This window comes from Tachyglossus aculeatus, chromosome 2, assembly GCF_015852505.1.
Source record: "Tachyglossus aculeatus isolate mTacAcu1 chromosome 2, mTacAcu1.pri, whole genome shotgun sequence".
Taxonomy (NCBI): domain Eukaryota; kingdom Metazoa; phylum Chordata; class Mammalia; order Monotremata; family Tachyglossidae; genus Tachyglossus; species Tachyglossus aculeatus.
In genome coordinates, this window is record NC_052067.1 from 136,158,579 (window position 1) to 136,180,351 (window position 21,773).

At 44.7% G+C, this 21,773-nt stretch overlaps 1 protein-coding gene, 1 non-coding gene and 1 pseudogene across 2 annotated transcripts; 1 reads left to right on the plus strand and 2 right to left on the minus strand.

Annotated features, from left to right (window-relative positions):
- Positions 1-4,631: 4,631 nt before the first annotated feature.
- LOC119943231 (olfactory receptor 52N2-like) lies at positions 4,632-5,582 on the minus strand. The gene has a single exon (XM_038764003.1). It carries the CDS (start codon positions 5,580-5,582, stop codon positions 4,632-4,634), a length of 951 nt encoding a protein of 316 aa, XP_038619931.1.
- A 2,757-nt stretch (positions 5,583-8,339) lies between these two features.
- LOC119943237 lies at positions 8,340-9,282 on the minus strand (annotated as a pseudogene).
- Positions 9,283-20,753: 11,471 nt separating this feature from the next.
- On the plus strand, positions 20,754-20,891 carry LOC119925121. Its single transcript, XR_005449789.1, has one exon. It is a non-coding gene; the product is annotated as a small nucleolar RNA SNORA7 (small nucleolar RNA).
- Positions 20,892-21,773: the final 882 nt, after the last annotated feature.

Genomic DNA, 21,773 nt, shown 5'->3' on the forward strand with positions numbered 1-21,773 from the left:
GAGGATGGGAGATCAGAGAGGAGGCTGATGCAGTAATCCAGTCTGGATGGAATGAGAGATTGTACCAACAAGGTAGCAGTGTCCAGTCAAGCTCCAGCTCCCACCTGACACCAGTTCATGCCCCAACTCCAGTTCTAGCTCCTCCAGGCTACAATCAATCAATCAATGGTATTTAGTTAATGATTTTGATGTGTAGAGCAATAGAATGCTTTCCAGGGACTGGGAGTCAGAAGGTAATGGGTTCTAATCTTGAAAAACACAAACCAAACAAAACCAGTTAAGCATAGTAGTAATAATAACTGTGGTATTTGTTTAACATTTACTATGTTCCAGACACTGTACTATGTTCTGGGGTGAGACACAGTGCCTATCCCTTGCGGGGATCATCATCTCAATCTCCATTTTACCGATGAGGTAACTGAGATCCAGAGAAGTGAAGTGACTTGCCCAAGGGCCCGCAGCAGACAGGTGGCAGAGCCAGGATTAGAAACTATGATCTACGATCTTCTGACTCCTAGGCCCGTGCTTCCTCCATTAAGCCATGCTGCAGGTCTGCTTCACACTGTGGCAGATGATTGTCTTTCATCTTGCCAAAAAGGTGTCCATTGACTGTGGGCATCTTGACTCATGGGCAGAGAGTGGCCACATAGAATCTCCTCATCCCCCTGACCTTCTTGGTTGTGCTTCTCTGGAAGCTTCCCCACCTCGAGGTATTCATAACTAAACCAGTAAGTAGAGTTACACATTGTATTTCTGGTGGGATTCCTTTTATTCTTTCAATCGTATTTCTATTTTCAACTCCTAGTTTAGGGCTTGAGGGGAGAGGGAGAGAGGGCTCTCTCCCAGAAGGGCAGGGCTGAGAACACTTGAATCAATTTCAGGAATGCAGGAAGGTTTAACACTGCCTGTATCTGAGGACAAGGAATTGCAGGGGCTCCTCTTCATCCAAATGTTTCCGCCCTCATATAGTCGGTTCCTCTGCCTCTAAATTCTCCCTTAATCTCTGAATTTCTCTGAAGACTTTGTGGAAAAGAGATTCTAATTAGTAATTTACGCAAGCTACTAGCTCTGCGAGCTACTCCACTGTGCAGGGCCTCAGTTCTGAAGCCTCAGGGCTGAATGTTGTCATTGATCCCCACTACAGGGGACTCCATCATAAGCAGTCATTTGTGCCCATATTTATCTGTCTCTGTATGAAGAGTATTCAGGGTTAGGAACTTCTTTCTTACATCTCATCTATCTCACCACTGACCAATTTTCCACATTCTCCTTTTGGCCTGGAAAACTGTCCTCCTCTATTTACAGCAGACCACCACTCTCCCTATCTTCAAAACCTTATTAAGGTCACATTTCCTCCAAGAGTCCTTCCCCAATTAAGGTCTCATTTCCTGGCCTCCATTTCTCATCAGGACTTGATGTTCAACCCAATCTCAGCCCCAGAATACTTAACTACACATTGGTATTTCATGTATATTAATATCTGTCTCCCTTTCTAGACTGTTAAGTCACTGGGGGCACTTACTGAAAGCCTATTGTTGGGAAAGCTCTGTACCGAGAATGTATTATGTGCAGAGTGCTCTATTGATCACTACTATGTACACAGGTCTGGATGACCATTCAGTCAGTGGAATTTATTGAACGTGCAGATTTGTGGAGTATGACAGAAACAAAATACGCATTTCCTGACCTCAAGAAGCTTACAGCGCAATGACATAGACAGACAGACAAAAGGTATTTACAAATGGTGGAATCAGAAGGAAGAACAGAGACTGTTTAGGAAGTAGTACTAATATATCAGGATGAAATGGCTGAATTAAAAATGATATACAATTATCAATAGTGAGGTTCCAAACTATGATGTGGATACCTATAATATACACAGGGTACTTTATTAGGTACCTAAAATAGCAGCAAATATATTTTCCTACAGCTCTACGGTTGGTTTAAGTGGTAGGCAAATACACAGAAAATGGCAGGGATACTGGGAAGCAGTATGGCCTAGTGGAGAAAGCACAGGAGTAGGCATCAAGAGACCTGGTTTCTAAACCTGGGTCTGCCATTTGCCTTGAGCTTCTTGCCTTGACTTAACTCGACTTGACTTCTCTGTGCCTCAGTTTCCTCACCTGGAAAATGGGGATTAAATGATTATCTCTTTTCAAGAGAGGCAAAGACTGTGTCTGATCAGATTATGCCATATCTATCACAGGGCTTGGCCCGTAGTAAGCACATAACAAATGTCATAATAATAATGAATATGTTTAGCCTCTAAGAAGCGTATGAAGCTGGCAAGACTGAATGGAAATAGCCAAAGACTAGGAGTCAGAAGACCCAGGTTTGAATCCCATCATTGCCTGGCCAACTGTGTGACCTTGTAAAAGTTATTTAACCGCTCTGGACCTCAGGTTCCTCATATACAATGTGGGGCATGGAAGTGGTATCCCTGTGTGGGACAGAGACTGGGCCCTATCTCATAACCCTGCATTTACCCCAGGGCTCACAAATGGTAAGCACTTAGTACATGCCGTAGTAATCACATAATAAAACAACCTCAAAACTAGATCCAAAGGGCATAAAATCAATTCTGGTCACAAATGAATGCTCCTGCTCTCATTCATTCATTCATTCATTCATTCATTCATTCATTCATTCAATCGTATGTATTGAGCACTTACTTTGTGTACAGCACTGCACTAAGCACTTGGACAGTACAATTCAGCAACAGATAGAGAAAATCCCTACTCAACAATGGGCTTACACTTTAGAAGGGGGAAACAAACAGTACAAAACAATAGCATCAATAACATCAAAATAGATAAATAGAATTATAGCTATATACAAATCATTAACAAAATAAATAGAATAATAAATATGTATAAATATACACAAGTACTTCGGGGCAGAGAAGGGGGTAGAGCAGAGGGAGGGAGTAGAGGCGATGGGGAGGGGAGGAGGAGCAGAGGAAAAGGAGGGCTCAATCTGGGAAGGCCTCCTGGAGGAGGTGAGTTCTCAGGAGGGCTTTGAAGTGGGGGATGAGAGCTAGTTTGGTGGATGTGAGAAGGGAGGGCATTCCAGGCCAGAGGAAGGATGTGAGCCAGGGGTCAATGGTGGGACAGAGGAGAATGAGGTACAGTGAGGAGGTGAGTGGCAGAGGACTGGAGTGTGCAGGCTGTGCTGGACTGGGCTCCCAGCCCCAGATTGCCCTCGCGGGGGTCTGCATCCTCCCAGAAATTGGTGGTGAGTTTAAAGAGCAGGACTGGCTGAGCCGAAGCAGCATGGCTTAGTGGAAAGAGCCCAGGCCTGCAAGTCAGAAGGTCATAGGCTCTAGTCCCGACTCCACTTGTCTGCTGTGTGACCTTGGGTAAGTCACTTCATTTCTCTGTGCTTCAGTTCCCTCATCAATCCAACTGGCTTCCACAAGTTTCCTGAAGATAGTTCCATGTCAGACGAGTTTCAAGGAGTTTGGCCCCACGCAGTATGCCATCCTGGACTTAAGTGCTTTGGCCTCGGCCCCAGTAGGGTGTCTCAGCACAGGTCTTAGATATTTAGATCCCACATCTTATGCCAGTGTCTGACAGTCTTAGGTTTATAAACTGTCTGAGCTCAGCCTGCCCAAACTGGCAGATTATTGCTCTCTGTTTCATATGTACTCCTAACTCCAAACTATTTCTCCCAACTCCCAGCGTCACGGGCATTAAATCCTCAGCCACCTTCACTGACTCCAAAAGACAAGACTGACCCCGTTGCCTGATATCTATTCAATTCTTACCTCAGAGGCAGCCCCTGAACCGGAATTGATGTCACATCTGCTGCTTCTATCCAGATCTTCGGATCCGGCAAGATGGCTAATGACTTTTCCTTCAAAACCCTGGACAGGGTTTAGTACAGTAAGTACAGAGCAGAAAGGGCTCAGTAAGGGCTCTACAAATGCTTTAGATTGATTAACCAGTTACCTAGTCATATGTCTAGGAGTAATCTCCAGTTCCAGAGAATCAATCCTTAGTATTTGTTCATTGATAATATTGACAAATACACTTTAGTATTGATAAATTCAAGAAACAGCCAACAGAATGATTTTACAACCCAATTCCAAATATTTTCTAAAAAAAAATCATTTCCGCCAAAGATAAAAGCATATTCTTCCTGGTATTACCCAAGAAGGTCTGGACCACACATCAAACATCACTGTTAGCCTCCTCATTTCTTGGCTTCCTCTTCTGAAGAAGTCCCTTCCCCTCAAGAAAATCATGTGGCCTAGTGGAGAACGAGAATCTAATCTCATCTCTGACACTTGCTGCGTGAGGTGGGCAGGTTGCCTACTTTCCCTGTCCCCCAGTTTCCTCTTCTGGATAAAGGGATTTCAATACTTATTCCCCCTCCTATTTGGACTTTAAACAACTAAAGGAGCAGGGACTGTGTGCAACATACTTATTTGGTATCTACACCAGTGCTTAGTGAAATGCCTCACACACAGTAAGCACTTAAATGCTATTATTATTATTTTGGTTATTCTTATTTTTATCACTATAATAACAATAATAATAATTATTATTATTCCCCAATCTGGTAGGACCAAGATCAGTCTTGGTCTCTTAGGTCAGGCAGGTCTTAGGTTAGTTCAGTGCCCCCTTTCCTCAGGGCCCCCTTTTCCCACCAAACAGCCTGACCACAGATTCCCGAATCTGCTGAGTCTTCACCCCGTAGACAATGGGGTTCATCATCGGGGGCAGCACTAGGTACAAGTTGGAAATGATGATGTGTACGTGGTGGGGGATGGTGTGTCCCCCAAAGCGGTGGGTGAAGAAGGAGAAGAAGGCTGGGACATAGGTGATAATGATGGCAGTAATGTGAGCAGTACAGGTGTTGAAGGCTTTGTGCTGTGCCTCTGCTGAAGACAGGGTCGCCACAGCCCTAAGGATCGCAGTATAGGATGCAGATATACAGAGGATGTCAAATCCCCCAATAAGAATGGCAGCCACCAGCCCATAGACAGCATTGACCTTGATGTTACCACAGGAAACCTTGGCTACAGACATGTGGTCACAGTAGGTATGGGGGATGATGTGGCCATGGCAGAAGGGCAGTCTCTTGATCAGAAAAGTGAAGGGAAGGACCAGTATGGCCCCCCTGAGGAAAGTGGCCAGCCCAATCCTGACAATAATGGGGTTGGTTAAGATGGTGGAGTATCTCAGTGGGTAGCAGATGGCCACATAGCGATCCAGGGCCATGAGCATGAGGACCCCGGATTCCATCCCCGTGACAGTGTGAACAAAGAACATCTGGACGAGGCAAGTGCTGAAGTCGATCTCCCTTAAATTGAACCAGAAGAGAAAGAGCATTCTAGGCACAGTGCAGCTGCACACGGCCAGGTCTGTGGAAGACAGCATGGCCAGAAAATAGTACATGGGCTGGTGCAGTGTGTCCTCACGAAAGATGAGGTACATAAGTCCACAGTTCCCCACCACGGCAATGACATACATGGAGCAGAAAGGGAGGGAGAGCCAGGCATGTAGGGCCTCCAGACTTGGGATGCCATTCAGGGTGAATAGGGTTGGGGTGAAGCTGGAGCTGTTGGGACATAACATACCCACCACATCTGCATCACCCTTGGTGCTCAGGGAAGGGTAGGAGGAGGAAAGAGGCAGTATTAACAGTTCCAGATCTCACAGCTGCCAATTTGTCTGGACTGGATCAGTTGCCCACACCACCTGGAGCTCAGAAGACATGTGACTCATTCCAGCCAAGACGCTGTAGGCATCTCTCAATCTTGGTGTTCAGAAAACAGTATTTCTGCCTGTGCTGAGCCAAGAAATTCATCTCTTACCATGTCTGAGCACAGGGCCTAGAATTTCCCCAAACCTGCAGGTAGAAGGAATAATTGGTCACACTGTTCCATCCAAGTTCCCCTACGTCACCCATCCCCCCTCCTTTCCCTGATTCTATCAGTCAGCTGAGCACTCCTGGAGGAAAGCATGAATTGTGTTCCTGACCCTAGACTTCTTGGTGGCTGGTGGAAATTCTGAAAGGGACAGTGCCAAATGTCATTTGGCAGCAACTAAAACAATATGATGGACTTCTGGATTCTTCTGATGCAGTTTCAACCAGAAAATGCAAATCCATCCCCAACTCTTCTCTTCCATGGAGACCTCTTTCATGCCCCAGCAGGTACTTTGAATTTCTTTGGTCCTATTCCTGAATCTTTGGTCCTCGGGGCTATACCATCCCTCCTCCACCCCAGACAGATGCCCTTTGTTGGGTGCCCAGTTCATGCATCTTCTCCAATGTCCCTGCTTTTCTCAACCCCACTTCCTGGATCTTCCTCTCACAACGAGATGTCCTGTTGTCTTTACAGCAAATCCATCATGTCCATGGCATCTGAGGTCACCCAGAGAGAAGTTAGAAATGATGAAGTCTTACCCCGAACTCTGGCTGGAACCTGGCTGTGTGAAGAATCCAGAAGGCAAGTGGCAGAAAGATTCAGGAGCATATGGCTATGGGTTGGACGAGCGTGCAGATTTGTCTTAGTGTTTCTGTGGCCCTTCCCCAGGGGGTTCTCCAGCCAGCATAGCCTCAGATGTTTGTACTTTCTTCTCTCACTGGCTCAAAGGCTCCAAGGGCAGAGGGACAAGGACTGTATTCCCAGAGCTGAGGCTCTTCAGAGCCTTTGAGCCAATCTGAGAAGAAAAACATAAAGTGTGGAAAAGTTTACAAATGTCCCTATGGTTGAGTGTGAGCCTACTGGGGTTCTTCATAATGAACTCTTAGCCACCTGATGGAAGATTTCTGATATCACAGAGTCTAGCCCCCTGCCTCCGAGAATGGTTGTGTTCACCCCAGTTGAAAGCACGACACATTTCTTTTTAGATCTCCATTCAGCAACTATCCCAGTATTTATCAAACATAGTGTTAACAATCCTCACCGTTTACTTCTATCTAGCCTTAATCATCCTTTCTTCCATTTGCTTGTTGTGTTTTCAGTGGAGATAATGTCTCCATAAATAATAATATGTTTTTTACATAAATGATTAGGTTAGATCAATGCTAGACTCTGTCTTCTGAATATTCCCTATCCGCACATCATTTTTTAAATAAGTGCTCCTCCTCTTCCTTCTCCTCTATTTCCTTTTTAATAATAATTGTAATAATAATACTGGCATTTATTAAGCACTTACTATGTGTAAGCACTGTTCAAAGCACTGGGGTGGTTACAAGGTGATCAGGTTGTCCCATGGGGGCTCACAGTCTTAATCCCCATTTTACAGATGAGGTTACTGAGGCACAAAGTGACGTGACTTGCCCAAAGTCATACAGCTGACAATTGGCGGAGTCAGGATTTGAACCCATAACCTTTGACTCCATTGCCCCTGCTCTTTCCACTGAGCTGCATTGCTTCTCTCTTTCTCCTCCTCATCCTCCTTGTCTTGGCCCTCTTCCTTATTCTCCTAATCCTCCTCATCCTCATCCTCTTCTTCCTGCTCCTTCTCATCTTCCTTATCCTTGTCCTCATTCCCCTCTTCGCATCCTCCTCCTCCTCCTCCTTCCTCCTTTACCGTTATCATAAGCATATTAATAATGAATATTAATTGAGCACCTACTGGGTAGCGATCACTGTAGTAATCACTTGGAAGTGTATAGTAAAATGTGAAAGCACATGTTTCTTTCTTTGAGAAGTTTAAGAAACAGAAGAGAATGCAGACAGACACACATCATCTACATACAGAGGGAACAGGAAGAAAACTAATGGATTTATTAATTTTGTCACATATGCTATTACTTATTCAATTATGCCATTATTTATTCATTTAAGAAGGGTAGGTTGGGCCAAGCAAAGCTAAGGATCTGGGATTCAAAAGGGCTGGAGAGGAGAGATGTAAAGATACAGCTGGTGAAATCCTAATTGATTCCATGTCTGGTTGTAGGGTAAGTTTTCAAATTGCTCAGTAGTGATAGAAAATGACTTTCAATTTGGGGATAGCCTTAACAAGAAATACACCATAAATTAGGGTGCAAGGTTGGGACAGGTGAGTTACCAAAACTTGGACGTGTTCAGTATAAGGAAATTTATTGATATAAACTCAGGACTAAGAAAAAGATACCATCGCAAATTTGATATGAGGTGGCTGGTCTACCACATTTCTTCATGTGGGTTTTGCCAACATAGGTTTTTCCACATGCCTCTACTCCACAGACAGTTATTCACTATTAGCAGTGCCTTCATCAAATACAAAAAATTAGTTAAACTGGTGGCAGACCCTGATTATATTATTATCTTCTATTTGCATTATGGGAACCAGCAGGGAATGATCAGATGGACTTTCTTCCAGTTGTTCTGATCAAAATGATTATTTCTTTGTGAAAATGCTGGATACACGTTCACGGATCTGCTTGGTCCTCACCCCATAGACGATGGGGTTGAGGCCGGGTGGAACAACCATGTACAGGTTGGCCAGGAAGATGTGAATGTAGCTGGGGACTTTGTTCTGTCCAAAGTGGTGGGTGAGGATGGAAAAGGGGACTGGGATGAAGAAGACAAGGATGACACAGATGTGGGAGATGCAAGTGTTATGGCTTTGAGTCGTGCATCCTGGGAGGGTAGTCTGAAGACAGTGTAGAGAATCCTGATGTAGGAGATGGCAATCAGCAGTGCATCAAAAGAATAAGGCAGATGACACCTAAACCATAAATGATGTCAAGTTTGATGCTTGCACATTCCAACCAGGCAATGCCCATTTGCTCACAATACGCAAGGGGGAAGATTTGGTGCCCACAGTAGGGCAACCTCAGGAGAAAAAATACCATTTGAACTATCAGACAGAAATTCCACAGGACAGCTAACCCTAGAAATACCCTAATGGATTTATTGGTGAGGATGGTGCAGTAGCGGAGAGGCTTGCAGATGGCCATGTAGCGGTCATAGCCCATGGCCATGAGCACCATGCACTCCATGATGGTGAACATGTGGATGAAAAACATCTGGGTGAGGCAGCCCCCAAGTCTGATCTCCTTCAGGTGGAGTCAAAAGATGCCCAGCATCTTGGGGATGGTGGCCAAGGACAAGCCCAGATCGACGGTTGCCAGCATGGCCAGGAAGTAGAACATAGGCCGATGGAGGCTCTGCTCAGTCTTGATCATGAACAGGATGGTGCAGTTTCCCATGAGAGTGATCAGGTACATGGCACAGAAGGGGAAGCCCAGCCAGTTGTGTGAAGATTACAGCCCTGGTACCCCCAGCAGGAGGAAGGAGGAGGGGTGGAATTGGGTGCCATTGTGATTTCTGTTGTCCATGGGCATTACTGGAAGAGACTGTTCTTCTTCTTTCATTTAATGTGGGTTCAGGAGAGACCTAAAGAAAATACATTATTGCTCTGCTATCTGAGTGGAATCCATTTGTTTTGCCATTTATCTTTTTCTTGATTTCTCTTTAGGAAAGATGTTACCTCAATTAAGAAACAAATCCCTCATAGAACCTTAACAATAGTGTTGCTTATTTTGACTGAGAATGGACCAGATAAGCATTGTCTGTGCATTCCCCACCGAGTCACTCTATCATGATCCTTGTAGTGATTTTGGGTTTGCAGACCACATAGAATTTTTTAACGAATCAATCAATCAATGAATTAGTCAGTCAGCCCTTCACCAGTGGTATTAATTGAGCACTTAATACTACTGAGTGCAAGACACTGTACTAAGTGCTTGGGAGAGTACAAAGTCCAAGATCAAGCTCATAGTGCAGTTACTAAAATAAATAATGCCCTCCCTTTCCCTCTTCTGGAACCCAGACTTTCTCCAGAATTGGAATGAGTCCTGGACATCCTCAAATTATGTCTGGCTAATAACTCTGGCTCCCAGGAAAGAGGGAAGAAATGAAATCAGCCATGCACTGGAATTGTGTTTCCCCACAACTCTGTTGCTGATAGGTTTATCTGTCCCTCGCCCTGGCACAATGGCCCTGTATTATCACTGCTTCCATCCCCACAGTGTTAAACCATGTAAAGATGTCCGGGAGTAGATTCAAGATGAATCACATATGTGCATCCTCAAAATATTTCCCAATGTGTCAGTGTGTCCCAGAGTGGGATACCCAGAGGGGTGGGACATTGAAAATCTCTCACTCCATCCCTTCTCCCCTCCTTAACTTCCATCTTCAACCGCTCACTCTCCACTGGTTCCTTCCCCTCTGCCTTCAAACATGCCCATGTCTCTCCCATCCTAAAAAACCCTCTCTTGACCCCACCTCACCTTCTAGTTATCGCCCCATCTCCCTCTTACCATTCCTTTCCAAACTCCTTGAACGCGCTGCCTACACACAGTACCTCGAATTCCTCAACACCAACTCTCTCCTCGACCCCGTCCAGTCTGGCTCCCATCCCCTACATTCCACGGAAACTGCCCTCTCAAAGGTCACCAATGACCTCCTGCTTGCCAAATCCAACGGCTCATACTCTATCCTAATCCTCCTCGGCCTCTCAGCTGCCTTCTACACTGTGGACCATCCCCTTCTCCTCAACACGTTATCCAACCTTGGCTCTACAGACTCCATACTCTCCTGGTTCTCCTCTTATCTCTCTGGTCGTTCATTCTCCGTCTCTTTTGCAGGCTCCTCCTCCCCCTCCCATCCCCTAACTGTGGGGGTTCCCCAAGGTTCAGTTCTGGGTCCCCTTCTGTTCTCGATCTACACTCACTCCCTTGGTGACCTTATTCGCTCCCATGGCTTCATCGATCATCTCTATGCTGATGACACCCAGATCTACATCTCTGCCCCTGCTCTCTCCCCCTCCCTCCAGGCTCACATCTCCTCCTGCCTTCAGGACATCTCCATCTGGATGTCTGCCTGCCACCTAAAACTCAACATGTCCAAGACAGAACTCCTTGTCTTCCCTCCCAAACCCTGCCCTCTCCCTGACATTCCCATCACTGTGGACGGCACTACCATCCTTCCCATCTCACAAGCCCGTAACTTTGGTGACATCCTCGACTCCACTCTCTCGTTCACCCCTCACATCCAAGCCATCAACAAAACCTGCCGGTCTCAGCTCCGCAACATTGTCAAGATCCGCCCTTTCCTCTCCATCCAAACTGCTATCCTGCTCGTTCAAGCTCTCATCCTATCCCGTCTGGACTACTGCATCAGCCTCCTCTCTGATCTCCCATCCTTGTGTCTCTCCCCACTTCAATCCATACTTCATGTCGCTGCCCAGATTGTCTTTGTCCAGAAACACTCTGGGCATGTTACTCCACTCCTCAAAAATCTCCAGTGGCTACCAATCAACCTACGCATCAGGCAAAAACTCCTCACCCTCGGCTTCAAGGCTTTCCATCACCTCGCCCCCTCCTACCTCACCTGCCTTCTCTCCTTCTACAGCCCACTCCACACCCTCCGCTCCTTTGCCGCTAATCTCCTCACCGTGCTTCGTTCTTGCCTGTCCCGCCATTGACCCCCGGCCCATGTCATTCCCCTGGCCTGGAATGCCCTCCCTCCCAACATCCACCAAGCTAGCTCTCTTCCTCCCTTCAAGGCCCTACTGAGAACTCACCTCCTCCAGGAGGCCTTCCCAGACTGAGCCCGCTCCTTCCTCTCCCCCTCGTCCCTCTCTCCATTCCCCCCGTCTTACCTCCTTCCCTTCCCCCAGCACCTGTATATATGTATATATGTTTGTACATATTTATTACTCTATTTAGTTATTTATTTTACTTGTACCTATCTATTCTATTTATTTTATTTTCTTAATATGTTTGGTTTTGTTCTCTGTCTCCCCCTTCTAGACTGTGAGCCCACTGTTGGGTAGGGACTGTCTCTATATGTTGCCAACTTGTACTTCCCAAGTGCTTGGTACAGTGCTCTGCACACAGTAAGCACTCAATAAATACAATTGATTGATTGATTGAAAAGAGAATCCCAGATTTAAACAACCTCCCATTATATAACAATAATAATTGTGTGTGGATTAGTGGGTATAGCACAGGCCTGGGAGTCAGAAGGACCTAGGCCTAGAACCAGTGTCCACCACATGTCTGCTGTATGACCTTGGGTAAGTCACTTAACTTCTATCAGCCTTAGTTTCCTCATCTGTAAATTGGGGATTAAGAGTGTGAGCCCCATGTGGGAAAGGGACTTTGCCCAACCTGATTAAATTGCATTACAGCCCAGCCCGCACCCTCCACTCCTCTGCCGCTTATCTCCTCACCGTGCCTCATTCTCGCCTGTCCCGCCATCGACCTCTGGCCCATGTCATCCCCCTGGCCTGGAATGCCCTCCCTCCGCACATCCGCCAAGCTAGCTCTCTTCCTCCCTTCAAGGCCCTACTGAGAGCTCACCTCCTCCAGGAGGCCTTCCCAGACTGAGCCCTCTCCTTCCTCCCCCACCTCCATCACCCCCGCCTTACCTCCTTCCCCTCCCCACAGCACCTGTATATATGTTCGTACATATTTATTACTCTATTTATTTTATTTGTACAGATTTATTCTATTTATTTTATTTTGTTAATATGTTTTGTTTTGTTCTCTGTCTCCCCCTTCTAGACTGTGAGCCCACTGTTGGGTAGGGACCGTCTCTATATGTTGCCAACTTGTACTTCCCCTAGTGCTGAGTACAGTGCTCTGCAAACAGTAAGCGCTCAATAAATATGATTGAATGAATGAATCAATGAGTAATCAATCAATCAACATAATATACTTCTGATCCTTTGGAAAATGCTTCCCACTCAACAGGCCACGAGCATCGTAGAAAGTTTATGAGCTGCTGGATGCTGGAAATGACATTTGAGAGGCACACACATGACTTTTTTATGGTATTTATTAAATGCTTACTATTTGCCAAGCACTGTACTAAGCAATGGGGTAAAAACAAGCTAATCAGATTGGACACAGTCCATGTCCCACGAGAGGCTCCAGTTTCCATTTTACAGATGAGGTAACTGGGGCAAAGAGAAGTAAGATGACACCCGAAGTCCCACCACAGACAACTAGTGGAGCTGGGACTAGATCCCAGGCCCTTCTAATTCCCATGTCCTTGCTCTAGCCACTAAGCAACACTACCCTATCCCTCCAAGGGGTGCCTCCACCTAGACTGCATCCATTAATCTGCGCTACCACTACCACCGCTGCCACCCACCTGCTATCAACCCTCTCCCTTTGGGGAGAGCCCCCCTTCCACCCTGCACACTGGGCTCCAGAACCCAGGGGTTCAGTTCAGCCTTAAGAAAGGACAGTCCTTCCCCCTTTGACTTTGAGCCTAATGTGGGACAGGGACAGTGTCTGATCTGATTGTACTGTATCTACCCCAGGGTTTAGCACAGTACTCAGAACAAAGTATTCACTTGACAAATGTCACAAATATTATCATGATTATTAGGTACTCAATAACTGCTGTTGATCTGAATGACAGTGATGTCTATGAATGAATTTGAATCTGAGAAATCCTACACAAAGCCAAAGTTCTTCATTGCATATTGAAACTATAATACCGTTATTCTATTCTGTTTCTTTGGGAGGTCCCTATCTAACATGCATAGGTAAAGCAAAGGAGAAAATGAAATCAAGAAATCTGGCATGCCCCAGAAATCCCCAACAATGGGACCTCAGGCTTCATTACTAAGTTTTTAAATTTGTGGTGCTGCCCTCTCTCATAAGGAAATCTGAACCTTCCACGTGGCTTCATAAAGAAGGTGATTATTTATGAACCACATTCAACATCAGATGATAGAGGCAATGTGATCTGTTGGAAAGAGCACAGAGCTGAGAATTAGAAGTCGAGAATACAAATCCCAGTTCTGCCACTGGCCTGATCTGTGAACTTGGGAAAGTCACTTAATCTCTCCAGCCCCTATAAAATGGGGATGAGACATTTTGAACCCCATGTGTCTAATCAAATAACCTCATATCTACCGCAGGGCACAGTATTTACTAAGGCACTTAGTAAATTCCATTATTATAAAGAGAGACTTGCCAATGAAATTGTGGAGCACAGACAACTGCACTAAGCAATGTTCATAGTAGCGTAATTTCCATTGGAGGTCATGGAAAATAGCAGATCACCTAAGCAACTCCTTAATGATGAACTGAAATGTGCATATGGAAGCAGGGTGGACTCAACAAGCATTTTCAAGATGAACAATTACTAATCTCAGACAATGTGACATAGAGGTGGGAGATGACAGCCAGAGGAGCTGAGACCATCAAGAGAGAGGTTGTTCTCAATGAACAAAATATTGGGGAAGATTTAGGATACCAACAGGAAGATTAGAAAACACTGACAGGTGCTGCAGGTGGTGAAGAGAAGAATAGATAAAATGGCAAGGATCTTTCTGGTAGTTCCAGGAACCTTCAAGAAAACCATAAAACTGCTTGTCTCTCCCTCCCCATCTTTCTCTCTATCTATCTACCTATCTGTTTCTCCCCTCCATCTCCTATTTCTATTTCTCTCTTAGTAAATAAGCTCCATTCAAATATTCTTCAAAAATATTTCATTCTTTTCCATAGAACACTAAAAGGACCAGAGAGCGATGCTGATCAAGCAAACAGGTCTTGTGTAAAAGCAGAGCATTACATAAATTAAGGATTAATTACAAAAATGCCAATGACCTGCCTACTGGCTTTACAACAGCTGGAGCTTTGAGAATTGGAAGAGATCATTTCCTTGCATCCCTAGAATCAGCTGGATCTCAGACCATTGTAAACTCCAGGTTTCAGGAGCACACTGATTACAAACACGATCCATGTCCCTTTTTGTGCTGATGCCCAAGTTCTCGGACTGAGCCATCCCACCTGCCCCACTACTTCTGCCCTGAATGAATTTCCCGGTATTGCCCTTGCACTTGGATTTACACCCATTATTTATCACAGCCTCAGACCCACAGCACTTATGTGCATACTTCAAATTCATTTGTTTATAATAATCCTAGCCTTTCCCTTTAGACTGCAATTTCGAGGGATCATTTCCACCAATTCTGTTCTATCATACTCTCCCAAGTGCTTAGTACAGTGCTCAATAAATAACACTAATTGACTGATGAATGACAAAGACCGAGGGGTGCGGTTATGAGGACCTTGTTCGCCAAAGGTGCATCATCCACCTGCCAAAAACCTTGAGAACCTCTCCTTTCAGGGGCTGGGGTGAAATAGAACCTAAATAAATGTGGGGGCAAGAGTGATTGATGACCGAAGAGGCAGCACCTCCTTGGGAGTCTCCCAAGGAGCCTGAACTGCCCTGTGTAAGAACATCCACATTGCCTATATATCCTGGAACCCTGTTTTTTCTGTCTCTTGCCTCGACACTGCAGCCCTGAATTCTGGTTCTGGTTCTGTCCCCTCAATGGAAAGCCATGTAAAGATGTCTGGGAGTGTTATTATTATTATAAGTGCTATTATTAATATCATTATTATTATTATGGCATTTGTTAAGTGTTTACTATGTGCTGGGGAGAATACAAGCAAATCAAGTTGGACACAGTCTCTGTTCCACATGGGGCTCACAGTCTCAATTCTCAATTTACATATGAGGAAACTGAGGCACAGAGAAGTGAAATCACTTACCCAAGGTCAAACAGCAGACAAGTGGCAGATCTGGGATTAGAACCCATGACCTTCTGACTCCTAGGCCTGTGCTCTAGCCCCTACAACATCCTGCTTCTCTGTAGTATAGTATAATAGAATCGGGATGAATCACATATGTGCAGCCTCACAATATATCCCAGAGTGTCACCCAGTTGGATGCCCAGAGGAGTAGGACATTATAGGAGAATCCCGGATTTAAGCATCAACTAATACTAGGACTTGGATGCTCCAGCTAGAAAATTTATCAGGGAGACATCTATAAGTACCAGCACATTGTCAGGGAATGAGATGGCTACCAAACTTACCCCAAGAGAGGAACCAATAGACAGTATGCCATATTATGGAATACTAGTCTTAATTTAGCTGAAGGTTGTAACAGGACACCCTGCTAAATCCTACTACACTGTTGAGGGATTTTTTGGTGAGACACAAAATTGATAAGTTTTGGCATGTAAGTAACTCAATGTTCTGTACACCCTACATATTTTTTATTCTCCAAAAAAATCAATCAGTCAAATCAATGATATTCATTGAACATTTACAATGGGCAGAGCACTCTACTAAGCGCTTGGTAGATACAATAGAGTTTATAGAAATGATTCCTGTCCTCAAGGAGTATACAATATAGCAAGGGAGACAATCATCACCCACAGGGGAATAATGATAATAATAATAATTATGATATTTGTTAAGCATTTACTATTTGTCATGCACTATTCTAAGTATTGCAGTAGGTACAAGAAGCAGAGTATAAGGATATTTGCCTAAATTGTGTTGGGTTGGGATGACTATGAAAGTTCTTAGAAGGTGCAGACCCAAGTGTCTACGGGATGTAAAAGGGGCAATGCAGAAAGGAGGGAGAATGGAGGGGGAGATGATAGGTTAATTCAGAAAGGCTTCCTGGAGGAGATATGGTTTGAAGAGGGATTTGAATATGGGAATAATGGCGGTCTGTCAAATGCGAAGCTTCTATCTACCCCAGATGGCACATAGTAGGAGCATAACAAATATCATTTAAAAAATGTGCATATCTTGGACTTACTACCTGACCTTCAAAGGGGCTTCAAAACACAACTCAGCAGACATGATCTCTGCAGTATGAGAAATTCAGGGCACATGCAAGGAACAACATCAAAAAGACGTTTATTTGCTATTTTTATGGATCTTCCAAATACACTTAACTTTATCTGCATCACTGGAGCCACTTATAGGTAGCTAGACAGTGGCAACTTGTCAGTGAAATTGTGAAATACATCAACTAGTATGAAGTAATGTTCAGAGCAGCATAGTTTTCCCAACAGGTCATGGATAATAGCAGGTCACGTAAGTAACTCTTTAATGATGAACTGTAATGTGCACATGGAAACAGGGTGGATTCAACAAGTATTACAAAGATGAAGAATTACTAGCCTCAAACTCTAGAAGAAGCATGGTGTAGAGAAGCAGTCGGATGTAGTGGATAGAGCATGGGCCTTGGAGTCAGAAGGTCATGGGTTCTAATCCCAGCTCCACCACTTGTCTGCTGTGCTATCTTAGGCAAGTCACTTCACTTCTTTGTGCCTCCGTTACCTCAACTGTAAAATGGGGATTGAGACTGTGAGCCCAATGTGGGACAGGAACCGTATACAACCCCGTTTTCTTGTACCCACCCTAGTACATAGTACAGTGTCTGACATAAAATTAGTGCGTAAAGCAGCGTGGCTCAGTGGAAAGAGCACGGGCTTTGGAGTCAGAGGTCATGAGTTCGAATCCTGGCTCCACCACATGTCTGCTGTGTAACCTTGGGCAAGTCACTTAACTTCTTGGAGCCTCAGTTACTGCATCTGTAAAATAGGGATGAAGACTGTGAGCCCCACATGGGACAACCTGATCACCTTGTATCACCCCAAGCACTTAGAACAGTGCTTTGCGCATAATAAGTGCTTACCAAATGCCATCATTATAATTATTCTAGTTAATATTATTAATAAACATTGTGATATAGAGGTGGGAGGTGACAGCTTGGGAAGCTGAGGCCAGCCCACTGTTGGGTAGGGACTGTCTCCATATGTTGCCAAGGTCTCCATATGTTGCCAACTTGTACTTCCCAAGCGCTCAGTACAGTGCTCTGCACACAGTAAGTGCTCAATAAATACAATTGATTGATCAGGAGGGGGGTTGTTATCAATAAATAAAGGCTTGGGGAAGATGAGGATATGAAAAGGTAGATTAGAAAGCTTGGACAGGTGCTGCCATTGATAAAGAGAAGAATAGATAAAATGGGTAGGATCTTACTTCCAGTCCCATCATTTTCCAAGAAAACCATAATACTGCTTTTCTCTCCCAATGTCTTTTTATTAATATGTTTATCTATCTATCCATCTTTCTCTTTCTCAATCCTTACCCCTAATTAGTAAATAAGCCCCATTAAAATATTATTCAAGATACTATTCTCCATAGCCAAATCAAAGGGCCAGAGATAGAAGCAGTTCAAGCCCACAGGCCTTGTATAAAATCTGTTGGGCAGCGCACTGCACGAAGTAGATACTAATTACAAAAATGTCAGTGACCAGCCTGCTGCCTTTACAACAGCTATAGCTTTGAGAATTGGAAGAGGTCAGATCTTTGTTGCAGGTGTCTCCCTTTCTTCCTTTTTAATCTTGGATCTTTTCCTCCCTAGAATCACCTGGCTCCCAGACCACTGGAAACCCCAGTTACCAGGAATACACTCACTACACCCAAGATTTAGGCTCCTTTTTTGAACTGATACCTAAGCTCCCATATTGGGCATCCTACCTGCCCTCCTACCTCTATCCCTGAATGAATTTCCATGCATCACCCTTGAACTTGGATTTACACCCTTTATTTATCCCACCCACAGCCCCACAGCCCTTTGGTAATACCCATAATTTATTCATATTAAATAAATAATATTTATTTAGACTTCTAGATTATAAGCTCCTTATGGTCAGGGAACGTGTCTTCTGACTCTGTTATAACGTGCTGTCCCAAGTGCTTAGTACATGCTCTGTACACAGAAAGTGCTCAATAAATGTCACTGATTGACTGATAAATGACAGACCCAGGAATGTGACTATGAGGACCTTATTCACCAAGGGTGGCATCACCACCAGCCAAAAACGTTGAGCATCTCTCCTCTCAAGGGCTGGGAATCAAATCTAAATCAGTGTGGGGACCAGAATGATTGATAGCTGAAGAGGCAGCAGCTACTTGGGAGTCTGAACTGCCCTATGTAAGAGCATCCACATTGCCTATATGCCCCTGTTCCCAAAGTACACAAGACCTAGCACTGACACACTGACATTTTCTCTTCTGAGATGCCTGGAGAAAACTCTATGTGCTGTCTTGGAGGGTCACATTGTACTTTGTCCATCTCCAAGGCTGAGCTGGAGATAACCCGCCCCTGCCCCCTCTGCACCTTCTACTCATTGCTCCTCTTGGAGCTGTGGCCCAGTGTTTCCTTTGTATGGCCAGCATGGGGTGTTGCGGTCCTTGGCACTAGCAGAATTTCCTGCTTTCTCCTTCTCTCAGCCAGTGTCTGTCTCTGCAGTTCACCCTTCTTGTTCCCAGCCCAACCCAAGCAGACTCACGTGTCTATGCTGTTGCCCCAGCAATTCATTGGCAGGGTTGGGGCTCTCCAGACAAGGAGAATCACCCTGAATGTAATGCCTGTACAGCCCAGAGAAGGGAAGGATGTTTATTGCACCTGAACCCCTTGGAAACTGCCTCCCCTCAAGGCTCCCTGGAACACACAATAACGGGGCAGAAGAGTCCCTGCATCCCTAACCCCAATTCTCTGAATCGGTGAGCCATCTATAGCTTGGATAAACCTCCTCTGACCTTTTCCCTTGCAACCTGCCTGCCCTGGATTCCTACAAGAAGAGCCTGGCTGCTCCCAAGGACCCTGGAAAAACCTAAATCTTGACTCTTTGGCTGCTGGTGACTACCAATCACCCTGCTTCTTCTGGGTTAATCACAATAATGTTGGCATTTGTTAAGTGCTTACTATGTGCCAAGCACTTTTCTAAGCACTGGGATAGATGCAAGTTTATTAGGTTGTCCCACTTGGAGTTCACAGTCTTGATCCCCATTTTACAGATGAGGGAACTGAAGCCCAGAGAAGTGAAGTGATGTGATTTGCCCAAAGTCACACAGCTGACAAGTGGCGGAGCCAGAATTAGAATCTATGACCTCTGACTCCCAAGCCCGGGCTCTTTCCACTGAGCAACGCTGCTTCTCTTCTTTGGTTCCTCATCCCTTTCCAATTTAACCTTTTATATGGGTGGTCTTCTGAGTAACATACTGGCCTTCTGGGTCCTGGTTTTGTCTCCTATGTAGCCAGGCCCAACTGATGAGGAGGAGAATATCCTGGGGGAATGTCAGGTGCTTGCATCGTTCTGTGTACATATCACAGAATGTTGCATCCTTCCTGATGTGTCTGTTTCTAGTCCTTTCTCCCCACCCTTGGACTGTGAGTCTCCTGGAAAAAAGGGACCATATCAAATTCCCACTTGTGCATTCTTACCCACTCCGTAGTAAAGTGCTTAGTAAACACTACTAGTATGACTACTACTACTACTACTACTACTACTACTACTACTACTACTACTACTACATCCAATGGCCCTCTTGAGTGGCAGGGCACTGAATGCAATCAGATACTGATAACTAATTGCCACCACCCTCCATCCATTTAATTGTTTTTATGTGTATATATCTCGAATTCTTTTTATTTATATTCATTCATTCACTCAATCAGTCATATTTATTGAGCACTTATTATATGCAGAGTACTGCATTAAGTGCTTGGAAAGTACAATTCAGCAATAGATAGAGACAATCCCTACCCAACAACGAGCTTACAGTCTAGAAGGGGAAGGCTGACAGCAAAACAAAACAAGTAGAAAGGCATCACTACCACCAAAATTATTATTATTCCTATTTATACTAGCGATTGCTCACTTGTTTTGATGTCTGTTTCGTTGTGTCTAGACTGTAAGCTTGTTGTGGGCAGGTACTGTCTCCCTTTATTGCTGAATTGAACTTTACCTGCTTTTAGTACAGTGCTCTGCACACAGTAAATGCTCAATAAATACGATTAAATGAATGAATGAATGAACCTAAGGACTTAAGAGGCTATCAGCTTATTTATTTCACTTATGTATTCATTTTTTGTTTCCTTTTGTGGTTGTCAACTTAGAACTCCCCTCTCAAGGTCACACTTGGAGAGTTTCCAGTACTCTACCAGTCTTGGCTATAGGAGGAACAGTCAAGCAGAGGATTAACCATTCCATTCCTAGCTTGGTCAGTGGCTACCAAGTGGAAGGCAATCTGCTACAAGTCACAACTCACCCAATCTGGGCAGCAGTGGCATGGGTGAGAGTCGAGGGAGGAGACGTCGGTTTGCTGCATGGAAGGTGGCAATGGCAAACCACTTCCATATTTTTACCAAGAAAACTCTATGGAAACACTAACAGAATGATTGCAGGTGGAGAGTGGTGCATTCTGGTAGAGATGTGTGTGTGAGGTCACTATGGGTTGGAAACGACTCGATGGCATAAGACAAGACAAGACAATTTAGAACTATATTTCCCTCTTGTTCCCACTACGATATGGTATCAGTGTCTGCCTGTCTCCCCACATTTCACTGTGAGGTCCTCAAAGACAGGGACCATACCTTCTGTTTTCATTGTATGCTCCCAAGCACATGATATGTACACAGAAGATCCATCAATGCTCGTGTTGGTGGTAATGTTGATGAGAGAAAAGTTGTGGCTTAGTGGAAAAAGCACGGGCCTGGGAATCAGAGCTAATCCTGGCTCCAAATTATTATTATTATCATTTACTTTGCTAAGCACTTCCTATGTGTCAAGTACTGTTCTATGCGCCAGGGTAGATGCAAGTTAAGTTAGACAAGGTACGTGTCCCATATGGGGTTCAAAGTGTAAGTAGGAGAGAGAACAGGTATTGAGTCCCCATTTTTAGAGTTGAGGAAACTAAGGAAAAGGGGCATTAAGTGACTTGCCCAAGACCACACAGGAAGCCATTGACAGAGCTGGTTATTAGAAACCAGGTCATATGCCTTCTGCATGACCTCTGGCAAGTCACTCCCCTTCTTGCTTCAGTTTCCTCACCTGTAAAATGGGGAATCAGTACCAGTTCTCCAACTCTTAAAATTTTGAGCCACATGTGGAATAGAGAATAGAGACTTTGTCCAACTTGAG

Bases quoted from the DNA above. Each gene is read 5' to 3' on its own strand.
- LOC119943231 (XM_038764003.1), bottom strand. From the start codon at position 5,582: ATGTTATGTCCCAACAGCTCCAGCTTCACCCCAACCCTATTCACCCTG.